Below are 21,797 nucleotides of genomic sequence, written 5' to 3'. Positions count from 1 at the left end.
GGGGGGGGGGGTGAAGGGAGGAGAAGGGGGGGGGTGAAGGGAGGAGAAGGGGGGGGGTGAAGGGAGGAGAAGGGGGGGGGGTGAAGGGAGGAGAAGGGGGGGGGGTGAAGGGAGGAGAAGGGGGGGGGGTGAAGGGAGGGAGGAGAAGGAGGGGGGGGTGAAGGGAGGAGAAGGGGGGGGGGGTGAAGGGAGAGAAGGGGGGGGGGGTGAAGGGAGGAGAAGGGGGGGGGGTGAAGGGAGGAGAAGGGGGGGGGGTGAAGGGAGGAGAAGGGGGGGGGGTGAAGGGAGGAGAAGGGGGGGGGTGAAGGGAGGAGAAGGGGGGGGGGTGAAGGGAGGAGAAGGGGGGGGTGAAGGGAGGAGAAGGGGGGGGGGGGTGAAGGGAGGAGAAGGGGGGGGGAGGAAGGGAGGAAGGAGAAGGGGGTGAGGTGAGGTGGGGTGAGGTGGAGGGGGAGAGAGGGGGAGGGGGGGAGAGGGGGAGAGGGGGGAGAGGGTGAGGGGGAGGTGAGGAACGCAGCCCCTGCTCTCCCGGCACCGACTGACCACCCTCCCCTCCCGCCGACAACGCTCCGTACCTTGGGTGTTATAATGTGCTCCATTCTGAGTCTTGGTGTTCCTGTCCGTGGGAGGAAGCCTCCGGTCAAGCCCTTCAATGGACACGCGACAAGCTGCGTGACTTCATTTTTTCAAACCAGATTGGAGTCGTCAGCACCGTTACTGTCCGCCATTTCCGCCGGGATCACGTGAGCCGCGCTCGCCCCGCCCCGCCCCCAAAACCAGGATCCCGCGAGACTAGGCCCGGCCCGCGCGAGATTCCCCGCTCGGCGGCTTCACCGGGAGGTTTTATTTAACCCTGTCCTCAGTCTCAGTTCCATGCCCTCAGTGTCTGAGGTGTTGCTGTATCTCAGCTCCCTGCCCCCAGTGTCTGAGGTGTTGCTGTATCTCAGCTCCCTGCCCTCAGTGTCTGAGGTGTTGCTGTATCTCAGCTCCCTGCCCTCAGTGTCTGAGGTGTTGCTGTATCTCAGCCCCCTGCCCTCAGTGTCTGAGGTACTGTATCTCAGCTCCCTGCCCTCAGTGTCTGAGGTGTTGTATCTCAGTTCCCTGCCCTCAGTGTCTGAGGTGTTGCTGTATCTCAGCTCCCTGCCCTCAGTGTCTGAGGTGTTGTATCTCAGCTCCCTGCCCTCAGTGTCTGAGGTACTGTATCTCAGCTCCCTGCCCTCAGTGTCTGAGGTGTTGCTGTATCTCAGCTCCCTGCCCTCAGTATCTGAGGTGTTGCTGTATCTCAGCTCCCTGCCCTCAGTGTCTGAGGTGTTGCTGTATCTCAGCTCCCTGCCCTCAGTATCTGAGGTGTTGCTGTATCTCAGCCCCCTGCCCTCAGTGTCTGAGGTACTGTATCTCAGCTCCCTGCCCTCAGTGTCTGAGGTGTTGTATCTCAGCTCCCTGCCCTCAGTGTCTGAGGTACTGTATCTCAGCTCCCTGCCCTCAGTGTCTGAGGTACTGTATCTCAGCTCCCTGCCCTCAGTGTCTGAGGTGTTGCTGTATCTCAGCTCCCTGCCCTCAGTGTCTGAGGTACTGTATCTCAGCTCCCTGCCCTCAGTGTCTGAGGTGTTGTATCTCAGCTCCCTGCCCTCAGTGTCTGAGGTACTGTATCTCAGCTCCCTGCCCTCAGTGTCTGAGGTGTTGCTGTATCTCAGCTCCCTGCCCTCAGTGTCTGAGGTGTTGCTGTATCTCAGTTCCCTGCCCTCAGTGTCTGAGGTGTTGCTGTATCTCAGCTCCCTGCCCCCAGTGTCTGAGGTGCTGTATCTCAGCCCCCTGCCCTCAGTGTCTGAGGTACTGTATCTCAGCTCCCTGCCCTCAGTGTCTGAGGTGCTGTATCTCAGCTCCCTGCCCTCAGTGTCTGAGGTACTGTATCTCAGCTCCCTGCCCTCAGTGTCTGAGGTGCTGTATCTCAGCCCCCTGCCCTCAGTGTCTGAGGTACTGTATCTCAGCTCCCTGCCCTCAGTGTCTGAGGTGCTGTATCTCAGCTCCCTGCCCTCAGTATCTGAGGTACTGTATCTCAGCTCCCTGCCCTCAGTGTCTGAGGTGTTGCTGTATCTCAGCTCCCTGCCCTCAGTGTCTGAGGTACTGTATCTCAGCTCCCTGCCCTCAGTATCTGAGGTGCTGTATCTCAGCTCCCTGCCCTCAGTGTCTGAGGTGTTGCTGTATCTCAGCTCCCTGCCCTCAGTGTCTGAGGTACTGTATCTCAGCTCCCTGCCCTCAGTGTCTGAGGTGTTGCTGCATCTCAGCTCCCTGCCCTCAGTGTCTGAGGTGTTGCTGTATCTCAGTTCCCTGCCCTCAGTGTCTGAGGTGCTGTATCTCAGCCCCCTGCCCTCAGTGTCTGAGGTGTTGCTGTATCTCAGCTCCCTGCCCTCAGTGTCTGAGGTACTGTATCTCAGCTCCCTGCCCTCAGTGTCTGAGGTGTTGCTGTATCTCAGCTCCTTGCCCTCAGTGTCTGAGGTGTTGCTGTATCTCAGTTCCCTGCCCTCAGTGTCTGAGGTGCTGTATCTCAGCCCCCTGCCCTCAGTGTCTGAGGTACTGTATCTCAGCTCCCTGCCCTCAGTGTCTGAGGTGTTGCTGTATCTCAGTTCCCTGCCCTCAGTGTCTGAGGTACTGTATCTCAGCCCCCTGCCCTCAGTGTCTGAGGTACTGTATCTCAGCTCCCTGCCCTCAGTGTCTGAGGTGTTGCTGTATCTCAGTTCCCTGCCCTCAGTGTCTGAGGTACTGTATCTCAGCTCCCTGCCCTCAGTGTCTGAGGTACTGTATCTCAGCTCCCTGCCCTCAGTGTCTGAGGTGTTGCTGTATCTCAGCTCCCTGCCCTCAGTGTCTGAGGTGCTGTATCTCAGCCCCCTGCCCTCAGTGTCTGAGGTACTGTATCTCAGCTCCCTGCCCTCAGTGTCTGAGGTGCTGTATCTCAGCTCCCTGCCCTCAGTGTCTGAGGTGCTGTATCTCAGCTCCCTGCCCTCAGTGTCTGAGGTGTTGCTGTATCTCAGCTCCCTGCCCTCAGTGTCTGAGGTGTTGCTGTATCTCAGCTCCCTGCCCTCAGTGTCTGAGGTGTTGCTGTATCTCAGCCCCCTGCCCCCAGTGTCTGAGGTGCTGTATCTCAGCTCCCTGCCCTCAGTGTCTGAGGTGTTGCTGTATCTCAGCCCCCTGCCCTCAGTGTCTGAGGTGCTGTATCTCAGCTCCCTGCCCTCAGTGTCTGAGGTGTTGCTGTATCTCAGCTCCCTGCCCTCAGTGTCTGAGGTGTTGCTGTATCTCAGCTCCCTGCCCTCAGTGTCTGAGGTGTTGCTGTATCTCAGTTCCCTGCCCTCAGTGTCTGAGGTGTTGCTGTATCTCAGCTCCCTGCCCTCAGTGTCTGAGGTGTTGCTGTATCTCAGCTCCCTGCCCTCAGTGTCTGAGGTGTTGCTGTATCTCAGCTCCCTGCCCTCAGTATCTGAGGTGCTGTATCTCAGCTCCCTGCCCTCAGTGTCTGAGGTGCTGTATCTCAGCTCCCTGCCCTCAGTGTCTGAGGTGCTGTATCTCAGCTCCCTGCCCTCAGTGTCTGAGGTGCTGTATCTCAGCTCCCTGCCCTCAGTGTCTGAGGTGCTGTATCTCAGCCCCCTGCCCTCAGTGTCTGAGGTGCTGTATCTCAGCTCCCTGCCCTCAGTGTCTGAGGTGCTGTATCTCAGCTCCGTGCCCTCCTTGTCTGAGGTGCTCCTAGAATCATACAGTTTTACAGCATGGAAGGAGGCCATTTGGCCCATCGTGTCCGTGACGCCCGACAGAGCTATCCAGCCTAATCCCACTTCCCAGATCTTGGTCCATAGCCTTGTAGGTTACATTAGAAACAAAAGAAGCCGGAGCAGGCCATTGGGCCCCTTGAGCCAGCTCCGCCATTTAAAAAGATCATGGCTGATCTGGCTCAGTGCCCTTCTTGTCATGAGATGCTGCTGTATCTCAGCTCAGACTCCTTGTCGGAGGTGTTGCTATATCTCCACTCGCTGCCTTGCTTGTCTGAGAACAGAAAGACTTGCATTTCTGCAGTCCCTTTCACGACCACCAGACATCCCAAAGTGCTTTACAGCCAATAAAGTACTTTTTTTGAAGTTTAGTCACTATTGTAAGGTAGGAAACGCGGCAGTCAATTGGTGCACCGCAAGGCCTCACAATTAGCAATGTGATAACCAGATAATCTGTTTTTGTGATGTTCATTGAGGTATAAATATTGGCCAGGACACCGGGGATAACTCCCCTGCTCTTCTTCAAAATAGTGCCATGCAGTCTTTTAGGTCTACCTGAGAGAGCAAAAGGGGTCTCGCTTTAAATTCTCCAACAGTGCAACATTCCTCCATACTGCACTGGAGTGCCAGCCTAGATTTTTGTGCTTAAGGCAGCATTTGACCGAGTGTGGCATTAAGATGCCCTAGTAAAATTGAAGTTAATGGGAATCAGGAGGAAAACTCTCCACTAGCTGGAGTCATACCTAGCACAAAGGAAGATGGTTGTGGTTGTTGGAGGTCAATCATCACAGCCCCAGGATATCGTTGCCGGAGTTCTTCAGGGCAGTGTCCTAGGCCCAACCATCTTCAGCTGCTTGGTCAATGACCTTCCCTCCATCATAAGGTCAGAAGTGGGGATGTTCGCTTATGATTGCACAGTGTTCAGTTCCATTCGCAGTTCCTCAGAAAATGAAGCAGTCCATGCCCGCATGCAGCAAGACCTGGATAACATTCAGGGTTGGGCTGCTAAGTGGCAAGTAACATTCACGCCACACTAGTGCCAGGCAATGACCATCTCCAACAAGTGAGAGTCTAACCACCTTCCCTTGATATTCAACGGATTACCATTGCTGAATCCCCCACCATTAATATCCTGGGGGTCGTTCATTGACCAGAAACTTAACTACACCAGCCACGTAAATACTGTGGCAACAAGAGCAGGTCAGAGGCTGGGTATTCTGCGGCGAGTGACTCGCCTCCTGGCTCCCCAAAGCTTTTCCGTCATCTACAAGGCACAAATCAGGAATGTGATGGAATACTCTATGTGGTGTATGTAGCACACAAATCACTGACTCCACACAGTTTGGTGTTGATATAACTGCTGTGACCTTAGTCCTTTATTGTCTGACTCCAGACTGCCTCTCAGGTGTGGTGGGCAGTTTTTTATACTCTTGTCTTGCAGGTACTTTCAGGTCTCCCACCACAGCGCCCTCTGTGGTGCACCATTGTACTTATACATTTAATGTACCTGGACAATACATAACATCTCACTCCCCCCACCCCCCCCCACACCCCAGTTCCAAAAGCCATTGCCGGTGACCTCTGCCTTGTTCGTCCTGGTTGATTTGTAAGTGTAAGTCCATGACCATCCACTTCCCTCTTCTCCCCCATGTGGAGGACCTGGTACAAACATGTGGTATTTGCAGTTCCTACATGGAGGAAAAAGTACAGGTGCATAACCTCCAACAGAAAGCAGGTATACATAGACAGCACATTTGTATGGTACATATAATATGTGGTACAGATGTTATGTCAAAAGGTTGCAGGTACATTGAACAGTTATTTAATCCCAGCTCCTCTGGGTGAGGCACGGTGGCGGTACACAGCCCCTTTTTGCCCGAGGTAATGGGCTGCGCTGAGACAGGGTATCACAACTGGTGCGCTGCCTCTGTTCTCATGAAGTAGTCGCCTTAGCAGCCGCTGAACCATTGCATGAATCACCTAAATCAAAAATCGCATTAGCCCATTGGTGGTGTTAGTCACGGGTCCATATCCCTTTTACTTGAACCTCGTGGTATTAACTCTTTTCGTAATTCATATCCATAATTTTAAACACAGTAACCATTTAGCATTAAAATATTAATTTTTAATCATAAATCCATCATCGTACATTCACATAGCTCATTTAGACTCGCTCTTGCCTTACAAAAGTATCTTTGTGGGGACCGCCAACGGTGTAAGGCCCTTTTAAGACTCCCGGGTCCATTTCCTTTTTAAGACGCCATCTTGTGGTTCCCACGAGGCTTCTCTTGGGTGCCGCCATTTTAGTTGTGCTGCTTGCCTTTGTTCTTTGCAGAGCTCTGCTGCCGCCATCTTGAACTGCTGGCCTGACATTTTACTCTCTGGAAAAGAAGAAATAACGAAGAAAGAAGGAAAGAAAACAGCCAAAACATGATCTTGAATCTGGCCGTATCCTCTGTTCTGGCTCCTGCATCTGCTCTGGCTCCTGCATCTGTCTGAGTAATCGCGTTCTCCCGAGTCGTACCTGCCGCCTCCATAGCCTCCGCTGCCACTGCAGCCTCCGCTCCTGCCACTGGTGCCGCCTCTCCTGTGGCCTCCGCTCCTACTCCAGTACCTGCCGCCGCTGTCCCGGCCTCCATTGTAGCCGTGACCACCGCCCGACTCTTTCTTCGCATGGGCCCCCCCCCGGACTTGTCGGCCATCGATGGGCCTTCCGATCATCGCCCGCAGCGCGTCGCCGGCTCGCACCTCAGCGATTGGCCCATGCCTGAAACGCTGCTCTTACAAGCTTGGAGCTGCCAGGTTGAAAAGCTGCTCTTCCAGGGTTGGGACTGCAGGGTTGCTGTGGCCTGTGGAATTGAGACTGCTGATGAACGGCTTATTTCTTCTCCAGCTCGGTCGGCGCTGCCCTTTGGGGACCCGGGGGACAGCGGTCTGTGGAGGTGTGAAGTCTTCGCAGCTCCCACGGACCTTTCCCATCCATTTTCTGCCGAGAAGCGTCGGCCCATCGCCTGCAATGACCCACAATGGTAAACTGTGCGTCTCGCCTCCATGAGATACCTGCACATCCGCTCTACCAAGAATGGGTATCAGTTCCTTGGTGTAGGTACGCAGCTTTGCCGTGACTGGAACCAGCTTGAGTCGTGCATCTGGGTTGACCCACAGTTTATCGAAGGTTCTCTGACTCATCAACGACGGACCTGATCCCGTATCCACTGCCATGCTCACTGGGACGCCATTAATTTTTACTTCCATTATCACTGGGGCGAATCATTGGTACACGTGCAACACCTCATCATCTTCTGTCTGCTCCTCGCTGAACAGTGGATCATCCACCATCTCCTCAGCCACACGTTGAGTCAGATTTCTTTTACACATACGCTGAAGGTGGCCTTTCAGGTGGCAGGTATTGCACGTATACTCCGCAAACCTGCACCGGTGAGCCCCATGGCTTCCTCCGCAGCGCCAGCATGGTGCTACTCGATTAGCCCCCCTCAGTGGACTCTGAGTTCCAGGACCCCGAGGTCCGTGCTCTCTGCCACGGGCAGAGCCATGTTCTGCAGTTTTGTCCATGGTGGGTGCTATCCTGTGGACAGTGCCTGCCGGGTTCGAGACTGTGTGGTGCAAGTCGAGGTCATATATGCCCGGCTGATGGTGATGGCTTTTGTCAGGGTGACTGTGGGTTCCGTGGCTAGCAGCTTGTGAAGGAGGCCCTCATGGCCGATCCCCATAACAAAAACATCCTGCAACGCCTCGTCAAGGTGTGCGCCAAAATCACACGGCGCCGCGAGTCTCCTGAGGTCCGCAGCATATTTGGTGACATCCTGGCCCTCAGATCTGCAGTGATGGTAAAATTTGTATCTGGCCGTGAGGATGCTCTCCTTCGGTTTCAACTGGTCACGAATGAGTGCGACCAGCCAAGTGCCAGCAAATCCCTGACGAGACAGTGAACCTCATCGCCACAACTGGAAAGCAATATCGCCTTACGCTTCTCTCTCATTGCGTCCGTGCGCCCCGTCAGGTCGTTAGCTGTGAAGCAGTACTCGAGCCTTTCCGTAAAGGCCTCCCAATCATTGCCCATGGTCGAATCCTTTAGCGAGCCCAGAGTAGCCATGGTTGCGTGGAGTTTGTCCGCATCCTCGTTGCCAATGTAGTGTATGTAGCACACAAATCACTGACTCCACACGGTCTGGTGTTGATATAACTGCTGTGACCTTAATCCTTTATTGTCTGACTCCAGAATGCCTCTCAGGTGTGGTGGGCAGCCTTTTATACTCTGCCTTGCAGGTACTTTCAGGTCTCCCACCACAGCGCCCTCTGTGGCGCACCATTGTACTTATACATTTAATGTACCTGAACAATACATAACACTCTCCACTTGCCTGGATGAGTGCAGCAGCAGCAACACTCGAGAAGCTCAACACCATCCAGGACAAAGCAGCTCGCTTGATTGGCACCCCATCCACCACCTTAAACATTCACTCACTGTATCGCCGGCGCATCATGGTTGCAGTGTGTACCATCTATAAGTTACACTGTAGCAATTCGCCACGGCTTCTTCGGCAGCAACTCCCAAAACCGCAACCTCTACCATCTAGAAGGACAAGGGCAGTAGGCGCATGGGAACACCATCACCTCCAAGGCCCCTTCCAAGTTACACATCATCCTGGCTTGGAAATATATCGCTGTTCCTTCATCGTCGCTGGGTCAAAATCCTGGAACTCCCTCCCTAACAGCACTATGGGATTACCTTCAACACAAGGACTACAGCGGTTCAAGAAGGCAGCTCACCATCACCTTCTCAAAAGCAATTAGGGATGTGCAATAAATGCTGGCCTTGCCAGCGACGCCCACATCCCGGAACAAATTTTTTTTTAATGATTTTAGTATCTCTTCATAACCTAGTTTCCCATCCATGGCATCATCCTGGTAATTTCAATGTGGCATTGATGTCTTTTCCGTTATGGGGCTTCCAAAACTGCACACCGTACTCTTACCAATGTTTTATAAAAAATACAATTTCTTCTATATTCTTTTACTCCATGTTTCTATTTATAAACCCCAAAATGCTGTTGGCTCTGTTATAGCTTTATCTGCCTGCATGCACACTTTCAGGGAATTATACACTTTGAACCCCTAGACTTTCTGTTTGTCCACATCTTTCAGTATCTTTGCATTGAGTGTATACTCCCATTCCTTGTTTTTTCTCCCAAAATGTGTAACCTCTCATTTATCTATATTAATTTGTATCTTCTGCCTGCTTGCCCATTCTGATGACCCTGTCTTTGTCTTCCTGAAGTTTTTTTATAATCCTCCTTGCTGTTTGCCCAGCCATCTACTTTTTTGTCTTCAGCAAAGTTAGAGGTTGTGTTCCAGACTCAACTATTCCAGTGTTTTTGTGGCCAGCCTCCCATCTTTCACCTTTCACAAATTTCAGCTCATCTAATACTCTGCTACTCGTATTCTATCCCGCTTGCGCATAAACCCTATTCTCATGGAACTTCATTGGCTTCTGAACCCCCAATGCCTTAAATTTAAAATTCTCATCCTCATCTTTAAATCCTTCCATATTCCTGCAACTCCATAACCAGCCTCTGGTGAGACACTTTCTGAAAATCCATGTACACTATATCTAGTGAGTTCTCGCTACTGACCCAAACAATTCCCACTTCTTCAAAAAATTCTATTAACTTTGTCAAATATGACTTGCCTTACATAAATCCATGTTGACTGTCCTTGATTAGCCCATTCATTTCTAAAGGCTCACTAATTTTATCTTGCATTATGGATTGTATAGGTTTGCCCATAGCTGGTCTATCGTAACCCATTTTATCTTCCTTTCCCTTCTTGAACACAGGTGTTGCATTGGTTAGTACCTGTACACTTTGCAGATTTAATGAGGATTGAAAAATTATTGCCAGGGTCTCTGCTTTCTCCTCTCTGACTTCTGTCAACAACCTACATTGCAGCCATCAGGACCTGGTGGCTTATACGCCCTAAGTCCTGTTAATTTTTTTCTGAACTAATTCCCTTTCCACAGTTCTCTCTGTCAATTGTTCCATATCCTCCTCTAGTTCACCTATGTTTCACTTCCTCCATCATTTGTAAAAACTGATGCTAAATATTTATTTAATATCTCTACCATACCTTGATCCTCCACAATTCGGTTCTCTCCTTCACCCCGAGTCATCCCACCCTCTCTTTTAATTATTATTTTACTTTTTTAATGTGTTTATCAAAGCCCTTGCTATTTACTTTTATACTTTTTGGTAGACTTTTTTTATGTTCTCTTTCAGTCTTTTAATCGCTGTTAGACTTTTAAAATCTTTTACTACACTTTCAATAATTTGTCTCCCTTTTAAGTTTGTTTAGTTTTAATCTGTCTGGTTATCTGTGGAACACTATTATTTGATGCACCTTCACAATGCATCTTATATTTTCACATTGTTTTGGTATCTTGTTTGCTACCTTTACTGCCCATTTAATTTGGACCTGATGCTTTTTTATCTTGACAGACTTTGCCTTTTTCCAGTCCAGTCTAGTACCCTTCAATATTCCTTTCTGTTCTTAAATGTTGTGGTCACTGTTTCCCAATCATTCTCATACTCTTGCATCAGTTATTTGCTCATTTAATTTCTGTTAAGTCCTGACTCTAATGTACTGACTTACACGAGACACATGCTGAAGTCAAGGTCACTCAGGACCTGCACCTTTAATTCCAGCTCTCCAGTGCTGCACTTGTCTGAGACCTCCCTTTATATACCTCAGTGGGACAGGTATGGAGTGTCTCCTGCAAGTGCACCCCTGGTGGTAAGGTATGCTAATTGTTACAGGTCATATCCAGTTACAGTCATGTATAGCATGGTAAGATACAGTTATATACAGTAATGTGAGATACATGACATCACCCTCTCCCAAGGTCTTATTGCCTTTATAGATTCAGTCTCTCAGGTGGTCTGCGCTCTCGCGTGGAGCGTCTTAGTTATGGTTCAGTTGTTTGCCTTGGTGCATGTTTTTCGTTCGGTGTGTTTGCTGGTATCTCGCCTGGGCTGTCTGTTTCGTTCGGTGTGATTGCCGGTATCTCGCCTGGGCTGTCTGTTGAGACTGCCCTTTCCTCAGGTTGTTCCACCTGTCTGTCCATCAGGTGTGGTGTGAGTTCCACATTGTAGTCTGCCTCTGGTTCTTCAGTGTGATACTTTTTACTTGGTCTACATGCCTCCGGCAGGTTTGGCCATTGTCCATTTGTACAACCAGTATCCTGTTTCCCTCTGTCTGTTACTGTCCCTGCAAGCCATTTGGGACCCCGGCCATAGTTTAGCACAAACACTTTGTCCCCTATCTCATTCTACCTCCCCCTCGAATTTCGGTCATGGTACTCAGTTAGTTTTTGACGCTTAGCCTCCACAATTTCATGCATATCTGGGAGGATTAACGAGAGCCTGGTCTTTAAGGTTCGTTTCATCAATAGTTGCGCGGGGGGGGGGGGGGGGGGGGGCGGGGGAACCCCAGTCAATGAATGCGGACGAGATCTGTATGCCAGCAGCAGTCACGACAGGCAGCTCTGCAGCGTGGGACCTTGGATTCTGAGCATGCCTTGTTTAATGATCTGCACTGCTCGCTCCACCTGGCCATTGGAGGCCGGTTTGAAAGGTGCCGTCTTAACATGATTTATACCGTGGTCAACTATAAAATCGTGAAATTCTGCGCTGGTGAAGCACGGACCATTATCACTGACCAATATGTCAAGAATGCCGTGCGTTGCAAACATGGTTCTAAGGCTCTCCACAGTGGTGGAGGTGGTGCTCGAGTTTAAAGTGGTGCACTCGATCCATTTTGAAAATGCATCAACGACTACGAGGAACATTTTGCCCATGAATGGGCCCGCATAGTCTACCTGCACCCGCGACCATGGTTTGGTGGGCCAGGGGCTTAGGGGGACCTCCCTGGGGGCATTGCTGAGTTGGGCACAAATGGTGCACCGATTGACACAGAGCTCCAAGTCCACGTCAATGCCAGGCTATCTGGCTATGGCCTTCATAAGGACGATCCCCGGGTGCTCGCAATGGAGCTCCCGGACAAATGCCTCCCTGCCTCGTAAGGGCATAACCACTCGGCTGTCCCACATCAGGCGGTCTGCCTGTAGTGAGAGTTCATGCATGCGCCTATGGAAGGGTTTGACCTCCTCGGGGCAGACATCGCAAGCCTCTGCCCAGTCACCGGTTAAAACGCATCTTTTAACTGGAGATAACGGGGTCGCTGGTCGTCCAGGCTCTGATTTGGCGAGCCGTCATAGGCGAACCTGTGGATTCAAAGGAATTGATTGCCATGACCATCTCACTGTCCTGTTCGTCGGACCCTTCTGTGGTCGCCAGGTGTAGCCTGCTAAGCGTGTCGGCACAGTTGTTTGTGCCTGGTCTGTTCCTTATCGTGCAGTCGTAAGCCACCAGCATGAGTGCCCACCGCTGAATGCGTGCCAAGGCGTGGCGTTGATTGCCTTGCACTCGGCTAGTAGGAACGTGAGGGGTTTGTGGTCGGTTTCTAATGTAAACTTGGCCCTGAAAAGGTATTGGTGCATCTTTTTGACACCGTACACGCACGCGAGCGCCTCCTCTCAACCATACCGTACCCGCGCTCCGCCCACGAAAGTGACCTGGAGGCATAAGCAACGGGCTGCAATTTACCCGCATCATTGACGTGCTGTAAAACGCACCCGACCCCGTATGCTGATGCATCACACGTAAGGACTAACTTTTTACCTGGGTCAAAAAAGGCTAAAACACCCTTGGAACATAGAAGGTTGCATGCCTTATTGAAGGTGCATTCTTGGGCGTCCCCCCAAAACCAATCGCACCCCTTTCTGAGTATCACATGGAGAGGCTCCAGCAGCATGCTCAAGTTCTGCATAAAGTTCCCAAAGTAATGGAGTAGCCCGAGAAAGGCGCGCAGTTCCGAGACATTCCGGGTCCTGGGTGCCAGGCGAATCGCTTCGGTTTTGGATTCGGTTGGGCAGATTCCATCAGCGGCAATCCTTCTGCCCAAAAATTCAACCTCAGACGTGAGAAACAGACACTTGGGTTTCTTAACTCTTAGGCCTACCCGATCTAATCGACTCAGTACTTCCTCAAGATTGCAGAGATGAGAGTCGGTGTCCCTGACCGTGATGAGTATGTCATCTTGAAACACAACCGTCCCCGGGATGGACTTGAGCAGACTCTCCATGTTGCGCTGGAATATAGCAGCTGCCGACCTGATGCTGAATGGGCATCAATTGTACACAAAAAGGCCTTGATGTGTGTTGATGGTGGTGAGTAGCTTAGACTCTTCGGTCAGTTCTTGCGTCATATACGCAGATGTGAGGTCAAGTTTCGAGAAAAGTTTTCCTCCAGCCAACGTGGCAAATAGGTACTCCGCTCTGGGCAGCGGGTATTGGTCCTGTAGGGAGACTCTGTTTATGGTAGACTTGTAATCCCCACAGATTCGCACAGATCCATCAGGCTTCATGACGGGGACGATGGGGCTTGCCCAATCGCTGAATTCCACGGGAGAAATTATGCCTTCCCTCAGAAGCCTGTCCAGTTCGTTTTCAATCTTTTCCCTCATCACATAAGGCACAGCTCTAGCCTTGTGATGGACCAGTCTGGCATTCTGTGAGATTCTAACTTTAGCCTCTTTGAAGGTGCCCACACCTGGCTGAAAGAGATGTTCAAAACGGCTTACAACTGTTGAGCAGGAGGTCCGTTCCTCTGACGACATGGCGTGAACATCATCCCATTTCCAATTAAGTTTTATGAGCCAGCTTCTCCCCAACGGGGCTGGGAGATCCCCGGGGACAATCCACAGGGAAAGTCAGTTCACCATCCCTTTGTGTGTGACTGAGAGCATGGCGCTGCCAAGGACTGGGACGATTTTGTTAGTATAGGTCCTTAGTTTGGTGTCGATCTTTGTGAGTTTTGGTCTGTTGCTTTTGTGTGGCCACAGCTGTTCAAATTATTGAACGCTCATGAGGGATTGACTGGCCCCCGTGTCCAGTTCCATGTTGACGGGTATCCCGTTGAGTAGAACCCTCATCATAATTGGAGGCGTCTTGGTGTAAGAACAGTGGACATTGATCGTGTTAACCCGGTGTACCTCGGCGTCCCGTGCACTGTTCCAACCTCTTCTGGTCCGCTTTCTGACCCTTCCTGTAAAGTCCTGTCCCCTCAGTACAGATTCACATGAGGCATGTAGTGAAGTCAAGGTCACTCTGGACCTGCACCTTTATTTCACAGCTCTGGAATGCCGCACTTGCCTGAGACCTGTCCTTATATACCTGTCTCTTGCAAGTGTACCCCTGGTGGTAAGGTATGCTTGTGGATACAGGCCATATCTTATTACAGTCATGTATAGCATGTTAGGATACAGTTATATATAATAATGTAAGATACATGACATCACCCTCCCCCAAGGTCTTACTGACTTTATAGGTTCAGTCTCTCAGGTAGTCTACGCTCTCGCGTGGAGCGTCTGAGTTGTGGTTCAGTTGTTTGCCTTGGTGTCTGTTTTTCTTTGGGTGTGGTTGCTGGTATCTTGCCTGGGCTGTCTGTTTAGATTGGTGTGATTGTTGTTCACTCGCCTGGGCTGTCTGTTGGGATTGCCCTTTCCTCAGGTTGTTCCCTCTGTCTGTCCACCAGGTGTGATGCGAGTTCCACATTGTAGTCTGTCTCTGGTTCCGCAGTGTTGTTGGTAAATCTGTTTTTGACTTGGTCTACATGCCTCCGGCAGGTTTTGCCATTGTTCATTTGTACTCCCCGTAGCCTGTTTCCTTCCTTGCCCGTTACTGTCCCTGCAAGCCATTTGGGACCCCTGCCATAGTTTAGTACAAACACTTTGTCCCCTATCTCATTCCATCTCCCCCTCGAATTTCTGTCATGATACTCAGTCAGCTTATGGCGCTTTGCCTCAACGATTTCATGCATGTCTGGGAGGATTAATGAGAGCCTTGTCTTTAAAGTCCTTTTCATCAGCAGTTGCGCGGGGGGGATCCCAGTCAATGAGTGCGGACGAGATCTGTATGCCAGCAGCAGTCACGACAGGTGACCTTGCAGCGTGGGACCTTGGATTTTAAGCATGCCTTGTTTAATGATTTGCACTGCTCTCTCCGCCTGGCCGTTGGAGGCCGGATGAACGGTGCCGTCTTGACGTGATTTATGCCGTGGTCAATTATCAATCTTGGAATTCTGTGCTGGTGAAGCACGGACCATTGTCACTGACCAATATGTCAGGGATTCCGTGCATTGCAAACATGGTTGCGAGGCTCTCCACAGTGGTGGAGGTTGTGCTCAAGTTTAAAATGGTGCATTCGATCCACTTTGAAAATGCATCTACAACTACGAGGAACATTTTGCCCATGAATGGGCCCGCATAGTCTACGTGCACCCGTGACCACGGTTTTGTAGGCCAGGGGCTCAGGGGAGCCTCCCTGGGGGCATTGCTGAGTTGGGCACAAATGGTGCACCTTCGGACGCAGAGATCCAAGTCCGCGTCAATACCAGGCTACCAGACGTGGGATCTGGCTATGGCCTTCATGAGTACGATCCCCGGGTGCTCGCGATGGAGCTCCCGGACAAATGCCTCTCTGCCTCGCAAAAGCATGACTACTCGGCTGCCCCACATCAGGCTTGTAGTGATAGCGCATGCATGCGCCTGTGAAAGGGTTTTAATTCCTCGGGGCAGGCATCGCGAGCCTCTGCCCAGTCACCGGTTAGGACACATCTTTTTACGTGGGGTCGCTGGCCATCCAGGCTCTGATTTGGCGAGCCGTCATGGGCGAACCTGTGGACTCAAAGGCATTGATTGCCATGACTATCTCACAGTCCTGTTCGTCAGACCCTTCCGTGGTCGCCAGGGGTAGCCTGCTGAGCACGTCGGCACAGTTGTCTGTGCCTGGTCTGTGCCTTATGGTATAGTCGTAGGACGCCAGCATGAGTGCCCACCGTTGAATTCGCACTGAGGCGTTAGTGTTTATTGCCTTGCTCACGGATAGGAGGGACATGAGGGGCTTGTGGTCAGTTTCTAACGCGAACTTGGCCCCGAAAAGGTATTGGTGCATCTTTTTGACACCGTACACGCATGCGAGCGCCTCCTTCTCTACCATTCCGTACCCGCGGTCCGGCCGTGAAAGTGACCTGGAGGCATAAGTTGTGGGTTGAAATTTGCCCGCACTATTGACATGTTGCAAAACACACCCAACCCCATACGCTGACGCATCGCATGTGAGAACTAGCTTTTTACCTGGGTCAAAGAAAGTCAAAACACTGTTGGAACACAGAAGGTTGCGTGCCTTATTGAAGGCGAGTTCCTGGGCATCCCCCCAAAACCAATTGCACCTCTTCCTGAGTAGCACGTGGAGAGGCTCCAGCAGCGTGCTTAAGTTCTGCATAAAGTGCCCAAAGTAGCCCGAGAAAGGCGCGCAGTTCTGAGACATTCCGGGGCCTGGGTGCCAGGCGAATTGCTTCTGTTTTGGACTCTGTTGGGCGGATTCCATCAGCGGCAATCCTTCTACCCAAAAATTCAACCTCGGGTGCGAGAAACAGGCACTTGGATTTCTTGACTCGTAGGCCTACCTGATCCAACCGCTTTAGTACTTCCTCCAAATTACGGAGATGGGAGTCGGTGTCCCTGCCCATGATAAGTATGTCGTCTTGAAATGCAACCGTCCCCGGGATGGACTTGAGCAGACTCTCCATGTTGCGCTGGAATATGGCAGCTACCGACCTGATGCCGAATGGGCATTGATTGCACATGAAAAGGCCTCGATGTGTGTTGATGGTGGTGAGTAGCTTGGATTCCTTGGTCAATTCTTGCATCAAATACGCCGATGTGAGGTCTAGTTTTGAGAAAAGTTTACCTCCAGCCAATGTGGCAAATAAGTCCTCCGCTCTGGTCAGCGGGTACTGGTCCTGTAGGGAGACTCTGTTTATGGTTGATTTGTAGTCCCCACAGATTCGTACGGATCCATCAGGCTTCATGACTGGGACGATGGGACTTGCCCAGTCGCTAAATTCCACAGATGATATAATGCCTTCCCTCAGAAGCCTGTCTAGTTCGTGTTCAATCTTTTCCCTCATCACATAGGGTACAGCTCTGGCCTTGTGATGGACCTGTCTAGCATCCTGTGTGATGTAGATTTTGACTTTGGCCCCTTTGAAAGTGCCCACACCTGACTGAAAGAGATGTTCAAATCGCTTTATAACTGTTGAGCAGGAGGTCCGTTCCCCTAATGACATGGCATGGACATAGAAACATAGAAACATAGAAAATAGGTGCAGGAGTAGGCCATTCGGCCCTTCGAGCCTGCACCACCAATCAATGAGTTCATGGCTGAATATGCAACTTCAGTACCCCATTCCTGCTTTCTCGCCATACCCCTTGATCTCCCTAGTAGTAAAGGCTACATCTAACTCCTTTTTGAATCATCCCATTTCCAGTTTAGTTTTGCCACCCAGCTTCTCCCCAGCAGTGCTGGGGGGTCTCCGGGGACAATCCACAGGGGAAGTCGGTTCACTGTCCCTTTGTGTGTGACAGAGAGCATGGCGCTGCCGAGGACTGGTACGATTTCTTTGGTATAGGTCCTTAGTTTGGTGTCGACCCTCGTGAATTTTGGTCTGTCTCTTTTATGCGGCCATAGTTGTTCAAATTGTTGAGCGCCCATGAGAGATTGACTCGCTCCCGTATCCAGCTCCATGTTGACAGGTATCACGTTGAGTAGGACCCTCATCATAATAGGAGGCGTCCTGTTGTAGGAGCAGTAGCCATTGATCGTGTTGACCCGCTGTACATCGGTGTCCCGGATACTGTCCCCACCGTCTTCTGGTCCGCTTTCCGACCCATCCGATTCGTATACCAGCCGAGCTGACGTTTTTTTGCACATGCAGGCCAAATGCCCTGTATATTCACAGTTCCTGCAAACAGCCTGCTGAAATCGACATCCCCTTGACGAGTGCCCACCCCCACACCTCCAGCACAGACTGCTTGCAAAGAATGAGCTGCGTCTGGCTGATCTCTCTTGAGCTTCTCTCAGTTTGTAGTTGATTGCTCGCATTGTGGGTTGATGAGGTATGAACGGCCGTTCCTGTGGCCCTTGTTGGCTTCTGGCGCCACTGCCTGCTGTCGAGAGCCTGTTCTCCCGGTTTTGTCTGTATGTGGGGGTAGCAGCTTGTTTAATGCTGTGAACTTCTTGTTCCAATATTTCGTTAGTTGTCATACCTGTATTCTAAATCAACCTCGTTTCTTCTTCCCCTACCAAGAATGTCTGTGCAACCAGTGCTGCTGCCTCTAAGGTCAGGTTCTTGGTCTCTATGAGCTTTCGGAATATGCCTGCATGGCCTATTCCTTCAATGAAAAAGTCTTTCAGCATTTCTCTCCTAAGTTCATCGGAGAACTCACATAAACTAGCCAACCTCCGAAGTTCTGCCACGACGTCGGGTATGCTCTGGCCCACACAGCGTCTGTAGTTGTAGAACCTGTGTCTGGCCATGTGTAGGCTTCTCACTGGCTTCAGGTGGTCTCTTACCAGTGTGCTCAATTCTTCAAACGACTTGCTTGCTGGTTTCTCGGGTGTCAGCAGATCCTTCATTGAAGCGTATGTTTTCGAGCCACAGCTGGTCAAGAGATGGGCTCTTCTCTTGTCAGCTTTGTCGTCTCCGAACCAGTCTTTGGTTACAAAGCTTTGCTGGAGCCTTCCTATAAAGTCCTCCCAATTGTCTCCCGCATTGTACTTTTCATCTGATCCGTTGTTCGCCATTCTGTGGATTCTGTAATCCCGTAACTTGTCGCCACTGTAAAGTCCTGTCCCCTCAGTACAAATTCACACGAGGCATGTAGTGAAGTCAAGGTCACTCTGGACCTGCACCTTTTTGCACAGCTCTGGAATGCTGCACTTGTCTGAGACCTGTCCTTATATACCTGTCTCTTGCAAGTGCACCCCTGGTGGTAAGGTATGCTGTTGGTTACAGGTCATATCTTATTACAGTCATGTATAGCATGTTAAGATACAGTTATATATAATAATGTAAGATACATGACACTTCCGATTTGTATACCAGCCGAGCTGCTGTTTTTCTGCACATACGAGCCGAGCCAGATGCCCTGTGTCGTTGCAGTTTCTGCAAACGGCATGCTGAAATCGACACACCCTGGTTGAGTGCCTTCCCCCACATCTCCAACACAGACCGTTTCCATTGTTTCCGAAGGATGAGCTTCTCTCAATCTGTTGTTGATTGCTCGCATTTTGGGTTGATGAGGTGTGATCGGCTGTTCATGTGGCCCTTGATTTTGATGGCTTCTGGCGCCACTGTCTGCTGTTGAAGGCCTGCTCTCCTGCCTTTGTCCGTGTGTGGGGGTAGTGGTTTGTTTCACAATGTGAACCCCTTGTTCCGATGCCTCGTTGGTTGTCGTACACAAAGTATAGATCAGCCTCGTTTCTTCTTCGCCTGCCAAGAACGTCTGTGCGACCAGTGCTGCTGCCTCTAGAGTCAAGTTCTTAGTCTCTATAAGCTTTCAGAATATGCCTGCATGGCCTATTCCTTCAATAAAAAAATCTCTCAGCATTTCTCTCCTCAGTTCATCGGAGAACTCACATAAACTAGCCAACCTCCGAAGTTCCACCACGAAGTCGGGTATGCTTTGGCCCACACAGCGTCTGTAGTTGTAGAACCTGTGTCTGGCCATGTGTAGGCTGCTTGCTGGCTTCAAGTGGTCTCTCACCAGTGTGCTCAACTCCTCAAACGACTTGCTTGCTGATTTCTCGGGTGCCAGCAGGTCTTTCATTAAAGCGTAAGTTTTCAAGCCACAGTTGGTCAAGAGATGGGCTCTTCTTTTGTCTGCCTTAGCATCGCCCAGCCAGTCTTTGGTCACAAAGCTTTGCTGGAGCCTTTCTATAAAGTCATCCCAATTGTCTCCTGCATTGTATTTCTCATCTGAGCTGTTGGTAGCTATTCTGTGGATTCTGTGATCCCATTCTCGTCGCCACTGTTAAGTCCTGACTCTAATGTACTGACTTACACGAGACACATGCTGAAGCCAAGGTCACTCAGGACCTGCACCTTTAATTCCAGCTCTCCAGTGCTGCACTTGCCTGAGACCTCCCTTTATATACCACAGTGGGACAGGTGTGGAGTGTCTCCTGCAAGTGCACCCCTGGTGGTAAGGTATGCTTATTGTTACAGGTCATATCCAGTTACAGTCATGTATAGCATGGTAAGATACAGTTATATACAGTAATGTGAGATACATGACAATTTCCAGAACAAAATCAAGCTTTTTTTCTTTCTTTTTGGGTTAGAAACATTTAATCTAAGTAGCACTCCCTGGATGCATTCTCAAAATAATTCACCACTTTGACTACATACATTTATTCCAGTCTATTTTGGGATAGTTAAAATCACCCAATGTTCGTGCCTGTTCTTGTATATCTCACTGAACTGTCTACAGATCTCCACCTCTACTTCGTCTTCACTGTTTGGGGACCTGTAATGCACACTGAGAATTGTTAACATCTCCCTTCCTATTTCTTAACTCTGTGCATATGGATTCTGTCTCCATGCAATCCCAGGACATCCCTGCATTCTAGCATTGGGATGGAATACTTTACCAACTCTGCCACCTCCTTTCTTCCCTACCTTTCCTGAAAATGTTAGCACCAAGAATATTACATTCCCACCCTGTCCAAATGTGATAGCTACTAAATCACATCACTTTGATCACTAACGCTTCAAACTCAACAGTTTTGCCTTGAATGCTTTGTGTATTTGCATACATTCCACTCAATCCTGTCTCCAATTTTTTTAATTGTTTAATGCTCTTTGCAGTAAAATCATTTTATTTTATCTCTCACTACCTCATGACCTTTTTATCCCCCTTGCTCTAATATTTTCTCATTATATATTTCAATTAAGCCTTCTATTTCCCTTCCAGCAGCATTGTTAATCCTGCTCGCACTCTCTATTTCCAAATCAAGGCATTCCCCAGCTCCCTGCTATATTAGTTTAAATCCTGTTTCCCCTACCCTCCTTTTTCCCCAAGGACGTTGTGGCCATTTTGGTTCAGGCGAAGGCCACCATTTCATATAGCCTTCACTCTGCAGTACTGGTTTTCAGATCCATCAACTCCCACTCAAATCAAATTAACTCGCTCATATATATCGATTAAAAAAAGATTGATCTTGTTGTCTCTTTTTTTTTGGGGGGGGGGGTGGAGAATGGTATTTGCTGAGTTAGATGATCTTCCCCCATGTTTTTAACTGGACTCTGACCCCTGTGTTAAGGAGGGGAATACATACCAACCCATAAAACTCAGAAAAGCTGACAAACAGTTTTAAAAACAGACAACTCAATACAACATACAACAGACAAATGGCACTGAATAAAGGCTTATGACCAAGGCTACTGGTTCATCGCAACTGAATAAGTTAAATATCTTTTTAATAAATTAGATTTCAGGATTTTTATTAGAAAGTTGGTATTGCATTCTACAATTCAGTATGTTTTTGTGGCAAATTGTAATACGGTGGCCTCATGTATAACATACAAAAGGTAATCCCAATATGAGTGCACTAGACATGAACTTGTACACACATGCAATTTTTCAGTGGTGAATTTAGACATTTTTTAAATGAATTGTGATTGTGCTAAATTTATTTCCTAGGCGGTCTGGGGGCATGCTCCCAAAACGTTTTTATTTTTGACACTTGGTGCATTTGAAACCAAAAATAATTTCCTCTAGAATGATTATATAGTAAATACTAAGGCTAGATCTATTTAAAGGTATATACTTACACTTCAGTGTGAATACTGCATGAAATTGCTGTCTCCATGTCAGATGCAAACTTTTTGTGAGATCTGGGAATCTGCCAAAATAATCAAGAAATTTCTTGGCTTTCAGACCCTGGCTTTAGGATAATTTATGTTTGGATTTACTAATGTTCTATAAAGGTCTGGCATTCATCTACGGTTCTAGAGAACGTGTGTTAAACTCCTTTACTTTGGCAGTGAATGATTCACCATTACT

The 21,797-nt window shown here is 49.8% G+C and overlaps 2 protein-coding genes across 2 annotated transcripts in view; both read right to left on the bottom strand.

Moving 5' to 3' along the window:
• Positions 1-760, bottom strand: part of mtmr8 (myotubularin related protein 8) — a 55,472-nt gene extending 54,712 nt beyond the window's left edge. Inside the window, exon 1 of the mRNA XM_070882692.1 lies at positions 573-760. Coding sequence (XP_070738793.1) covers positions 573-596 — 24 coding nt within the window. The 5' untranslated portion in view covers positions 597-760. The remainder of the gene's footprint in view (positions 1-572) is intronic.
• A 67-nt stretch (positions 761-827) lies between these two features.
• On the bottom strand, positions 828-3,776 carry LOC139266089 (mucin-22-like). Its single transcript, XM_070883941.1, has one exon. The coding sequence runs from the start codon at positions 3,774-3,776 to the stop codon at positions 828-830; it is 2,949 nt and encodes a 982-aa protein (XP_070740042.1).
• Positions 3,777-21,797: the final 18,021 nt, after the last annotated feature.

The sequence above is a fragment of the Pristiophorus japonicus genome, chromosome 6, assembly GCF_044704955.1.
Source record: "Pristiophorus japonicus isolate sPriJap1 chromosome 6, sPriJap1.hap1, whole genome shotgun sequence".
Taxonomy (NCBI): Eukaryota; Metazoa; Chordata; class Chondrichthyes; family Pristiophoridae; genus Pristiophorus; species Pristiophorus japonicus.
This window is presented reverse-complemented; position numbering and strand designations above follow the sequence as displayed.

Bases quoted from the DNA above. Each gene is read 5' to 3' on its own strand.
- LOC139266089 (XM_070883941.1), bottom strand. From the start codon at position 3,776: ATGGGCCAAATGGCCTCCTTCCATGCTGTAAAACTGTATGATTCTAGG.